The sequence below is a fragment of the Asparagus officinalis genome, chromosome 5 (genome assembly GCF_001876935.1).
Source record: "Asparagus officinalis chromosome 5, Aspof.V1, whole genome shotgun sequence".
In the NCBI taxonomy this organism is placed as follows: domain Eukaryota; kingdom Viridiplantae; phylum Streptophyta; class Magnoliopsida; order Asparagales; family Asparagaceae; genus Asparagus; species Asparagus officinalis.
Window position 1 is genome coordinate 15,037,874 of NC_033798.1, and position 6,349 is coordinate 15,044,222.

General features: G+C 31.7%; 1 protein-coding gene across 1 annotated transcript in view; it reads left to right on the forward strand.

The window, feature by feature from the left end:
* The window catches only part of LOC109842672 (hydroxyacylglutathione hydrolase cytoplasmic), a 31,484-nt gene extending 30,130 nt beyond the window's left edge, over positions 1-1,354 (forward strand). Inside the window, exon 7 of the mRNA XM_020411517.1 lies at positions 1,025-1,354. Within this exon, the coding sequence (XP_020267106.1) occupies positions 1,025-1,099 (75 nt within the window). The 3' untranslated portion in view covers positions 1,100-1,354. The remainder of the gene's footprint in view (positions 1-1,024) is intronic.

Genomic DNA, 6,349 nt, shown 5'->3' on the forward strand with positions numbered 1-6,349 from the left:
CCCCCACCCCCCCCCCCCCCACCCCCCAAAAAAAAAAAAACCGGTATACTAAGCTGTTCTAAATACCTCCTGTCCCCCATTTCAAGAAAACATGAAGATTTTATTTTATTCTTTTTTTTTTGGGTGGGGGGCGAGGGGGAGGGGTGTCTAGTTAAGATGAATGAGTCCGATATAGATGTAGCGAAGATTTGGGGGACTAATACGACAAAAACAGGTGAACTAAAAGAGCAAAGTTAAGCCTAAGGAAGAAGCGGTTCACGGAATATTCTCCAAAAAAAAGCTTTATGCTACACTGTATAACACAAATGCTAAAAGTTGGAGAAATTTTTAGACTTCTCACTAGGGGTGCTAAACTGTATTCGTATCCGAGGAAATATCTGTAACCGTATCCGTTAGGATACGGATATGGTTACTCAAATCTATAACCGATAGGATATGGTTACGGATATGGTTTTATAGTGAAATATCCGTATCCGTATCCGAAATATCCGAATACATATTAGTCATACTCTTACGATAGTTTCGATTCTTAGATTATGGATTTGGGGTTAATTTTGATGATCAATATGTCTAATCTTAACTTTTCAGATATAATGAACATATAAACAAACTCTTTTGTATCACATGAACTATGTTTTTCTCAATACTATCTAGCTTTCTCATATCCATTTTGTATCTGCATACATATCCGCTTATATATCCGCATGTATATCAGTAACCATATCCGATTGTAGTGGATATGGATATAAACTTTCCTTACCAAGGTATATCTGTATCCGTAACCGTATCCGAGATGAGTAAGCGGATATGGATATGGTAGGCATCATATCCGAGCCGTATCCGGACCGAATGCACCCCTACTTCTCACCCTATCCCCATTTCTTCTCGTTACGGTGCGTGTTACCATCTCAAAGACTCAAACTCAAGAATAACAAGTGTATAATAGTCTTCTACTTAGGGTGCATGTTATATTCTCTTAACTTCAGTATGGAAAGTGTGTACATTGACACACTTCATGTTGCAGGCTAAAGTTGGTTGTCGCTCTCCCATTGAAGCCCTTAAGGAAATTAGGAGGCTGAAAGATACATGGAAAGGCTGACACAAATGGACTATTTCATATGAGAGTTAAAAGCTTTATGCTACATATGTTTTCGTCAAGGCTTTGTTGCTCAAAGACTGAATTGCGTCTGATGTAAACTATAAAATGCTCTTATCAATTATGGCTTTGTGTGTGTGTGTATATGGTGTAAGTTTTGCTGGTGGGAGTTTTAGGATACTGCATAATGTACTGTTTGGAATCATAAATCATAATGCATCCATACGCCTGTTTTAAGCGTGGATGTGCCTCTGAATATCTTGTAGTTGTTGGGGTACTGTGTATGCTTGTCTTCTTTTGCTTCTAAAAGCACCAATTGGAAGCCTTCCTCATATGCTGGGGAGGACTAGGAGAAAATAAATCCTATGGAGGTATATGTATGATTTTTCTACAGAAGATCAAATATGCCTTTCCCCCCTACTAGTGTGCATCCGTGCAAAGCATGGTCTTCATTTTTTTATTTTCGTTACAGTAATTCTGTATTTAAATACATTTTTTCGTGAGTGCTACAGTTTTTAAAGTTCAACAATATTCCGTTTGAGCTACAGTGATAATTTATTATGGTATTTACTGTAGTATGAATTGTGAATCTTGGATTCTTTCATTATTATATTATAGAGGAATAGATAAATACTGAGGAGGTAATTTCCGTGCCGCTTTGGATTAAGTCAAATTTCTAAGAAAAGAAATCCAAACATGGGCTTTCAACCCATTTCCTACAACTTCGTTAGAAAATAAGTTTTATCTAAACTTTGAGTCAAAGTGCTTTGTAGGAAACCCGTCAAACAAGAAAGCACGATTTTACTTCTAGAAGTTTGATTTTTTATAAATGGGATTCCAGCGCTCATCCACCGAACCAAACAACATCGTAGAAGGGAGAAGTTGACAAATGTTGATGGTCAAACCGAAATGAACGGATGGATAACTACTTCCCATGCAGATGTCAAGATAATAATGGCAAACTCTCCGTGCTATCATAAAATAATTTGGTGCGTTCTATCTAAATTCTGTTGAAAACATCTCTCTTACAAGAGCGCTCCTGACGACTCCAACACATCATCTTCTTCTTTTTCTCCCCTTTTCTGGTGGTAAATTTAATCTATTTTTTTTTCTAAAGTAGGGTTTTGATAGGTCTGACAAGTAAATTTAACACATAATAAGAGTTCAAATATTTCAAAATTAACATGTTAAGTGTCATGTGAGGAAAACTCTCACGTTTGTATGACTGAGGATATTTCGAATTAAACTATCACCTTTTTTTTAAAAGAATCGACCCACTTTGGAGCCACGTCAGCATCGTGGCTCCAAAGCGGGCCGATTTTTTTAATCACGTTACTAAATAGTCGGGGTCACCAACCCCGACTATTTAGCACGCCCTGACTAATATACATGCTAAATTAGTCGGGGTTGCCAACCCCGACTAATTTAGCACATTGTCTAATCGGTCGGGGTTGGGAACCCCGACCAATTCGAAAGATTTTTTTCTAAATTTTTTTCTCTACAAATAAAAGATATGCAGGTATGACAAAGGTACTTTCTGTCCTACTTACCTTAAACAATTGAGAACGAAAAAGCTGGAGGGCTAGATATTTTAACGTCCTTTTCCTTAACTAAGTTTTTGTCTGCAGTGGGCTACCAGCTATTCGTAATTAGGTCTCATACATGTGTCTTATATCAGAAAAAGGCTTTCGAATTGGTCGGGAATTAGAAAGCGTGCTAAATCAGTCGGGGTTGCCAACCCCGACTATTTAGCAACGTCGATTATACAGCGGTCGGGGTTGGCAACCCCGACTATTTAGTAACACAATTAAAAAAAATCGGCCCGCTTTGGGGCCACGATGCTGACGTGGCCCTAAAGTGGGTCAATTCTTGTAAAAAAAGGGGGATAGGGTCTATTTTTTTAAAAAAATTCGGAATGAGTTTAATTCGAAAATTTGTTCTAGGTGAAACTATAGGGTATTTATTTGCAATTAAAGGATGATATTCTTAAGGCTAAAATTGATTTACGGTTTTTGATATTAGTCCCTTAAATCTTCCATATTTTGAAAGTAGTTCCTCAAATCATGAAAATTGCTCTTAGATTCCTCAAATCTAAAGATTTTTAAAATTAGTCCTTCAAAGCATTGAAATTGCTATCAAGTCCTCTAGTTCTTAACCTATTTTGAAATTAGTATCTCTAATCCATAGTATAATTGACAATTAAAGAAATTAGTTTGAAACAACTTATGAGAATTGTGTGACCTAATGGAAGTTTGGATGATATGATAGACTAATTTCTCTCTAACTGATATTTTTACTCTAGCTAAATTACCAGATTAGCATTTTAATTCCCTTTATCAATATGACATTTTAAATAGACAACTCAATATTAATGCATTTTAAATGAGTCAAATGTGTAACAATACCTAAATTTTAATCAGTAGCTAATTTTGCAACGAAGAGATATTAGTGTTTGCTAAACAAAACTTCTCTTATCCCTTCTGATCTCTCAAAATTATTAAATCTACACCTAAATGTAGGGGATTTATGTGAAGTTGACTCTTTAAAAACTTCATTTTCCTATCCACACTTCATCATCAACTCTTTATCTTATCCCTCCTTTTCCCTAACCTATTATCATTAGGGGTGTCCATTTGGGAGCCCGGCGGCTCGGCACGTGGCTGCAGACGGCGGCCGGGTAGGAGCGCGCCATGCGATCGGCAAGATCCGCACCGGCATCGGCACGGCCCGACCCGACCGGAAAAATATTGCCGGACCTGGTAGTGCACGGGCCGATGGACCCGACCTAAGTATATACGCCCACACACACACAGCAACACACACACACATATATATATTTATATTATATATGTATTTATATACTATATATAGTATGTATATATATATATATATATATATGTTACTATATCATATATATATATATATATATATGTTATATATAATATATATGCTATATATATATATACTATATATATAGTATATATATATATATATAGTATATATACTATTATACTATATATAATATATATATATATAATTATTATATATATATATATATATAACTATTTACATATACTATAGCTATGACACTATATATATATATATAATATATATCGAAGAAAAATGTGTGCTTAGTAGCCATAGTCGAAATATTTGTGGCTTATAGTCGAGGTAGGCAGATCCCTTACGGCGCTATTGCAAATAGAGTGGAGCACCTCACATTGGAGGTTGAGGAGTACTGGGCGATGATTGCAATCATTATGAATGAGTGGAGGGGATATAGAGTCAACCTCAATACAGGCAAATTTTTTGTACTTAGTACATAAGGATACGCCATTTTTCTCCTCTTCTCTCTCTTTCAACTATATATATTATATATAGATACTCTAGTATGATAATAGATAACTAAGATAAGAGAATACTAATATATAAATAGTAGTTGTACAGTATACATATATGCGTATCATTATCAGAATTACAGGTTATATAAGTGGCATAATTATACTTATATATGAAGTATACTACATCTATATATATTACAAAGTACTATAATAACTGTATTTAAATAAACATAATGTAGTACTAAGAACTATTATATAATAATATATATTTTATTGATTACTCTCACATCTCTCAGTTTATTAACTTCATATTATATATTATCAATTAAGTACATCTATATACTGTAATTATAGTAAAGATACTATTTATATATATATTATATATATATATATATACTATGAGGAGAGGTAGAGAGTAGCAGAGAGAGAGGAGAGAGAGGCAGCAAGAAGCTCCCTCCTAGGCAGGGTATAGATGCTAAGATATAACAATATAAATATATATTATGTAGTTGTAGTAAACTTATATGTGCTATATATAGAATTATACGTTATCAAGAAATATAAATAGATATATACTAGCAGTGCATATGTATAATTATAATATCAGTATTTACATCTAATATATATACAAAGTTTATCATATAAGTAAATTAATAATTGTGCTTAAATAAAGCATAATGTAAAGTAATGTACAATACATACATAATATATAAAGTATTTAAGATAAGTAATATATATTTATGTGATTCTCTCTCTCTCCTCTCTGCATGTTATAACTTATAAGTGTATACAATATATTTACATATAATATATGTATACTAATATATATATACTACGATGTATATGATATATACTCTTAGCATGATATACCAATTCATAATATATATATATATATATATGTATAATATATATAGTATAGGACGAGAGAGAGAAGAGAGAGGAGAGGCACGGAACCTCTCAATTCTTAGCGGGTATATTGATTCGCAAAGTATAATAGAGAAATATAAATAATATATAATCGTAGTTTTGTACAGTATACTTTATGTTATATTATAGAATTACAGTTATATAATATATATAAGTCATAAGTATAATATAAATATAAAGTATATTACATTAATAATGATAAAGTATATATCATATAAGTTCAAAGCATTTACTAATTGTGCTTTTAGGCATGATAATAAATACTTATATATATACTATATATACTATATAATATAATATATATTTATAATAATATATTTATAGAGCAGAGAGAGGAGAGAGAGAGAGAGAGAGAGAGAGCAGAGAGAGAGAGAAGAGCGCCACGACTCCTCTTAGCAAGGGTATTAGATGCTAAGAATATAACAATATAAATATATATAATCTAGTTATAAGTATACTTATATGTGTATATTATAGAATTACAGTTATATAAGTATATATAAGTGCATAAGTATAATTATATATAAGTATATTACATCTAATATATATAAAAGTATATCATATAAGTAAACTTTATAATTGTGCTTAAATAAGCATTACTTACATCTAATATATATAAAAGTATATCATATAAGTAAACTTTATAATTGTGCTTAAATAAGCATAATGTAAGTATGTAACAAATACATACATAACTATATAATACGTATTTATAAATAAGTAATATATATTTATGTGATTCTCTCTCTCTCTCTCTCATGTTATAACTTATAAGTGTATACAATATATTTACATATAATATATGTATATAATATATATATATAGCTGTATATATATACTCTTAGCATGATATAGATACTAAGATATAAGAATATAAATATATATAATGTAGTCTCATGTTATAACTTATAAGTGTATACAATATATTTACATATAATATATATAGTTGTATATATATATACTCTTAGCATGATATAGATATTAA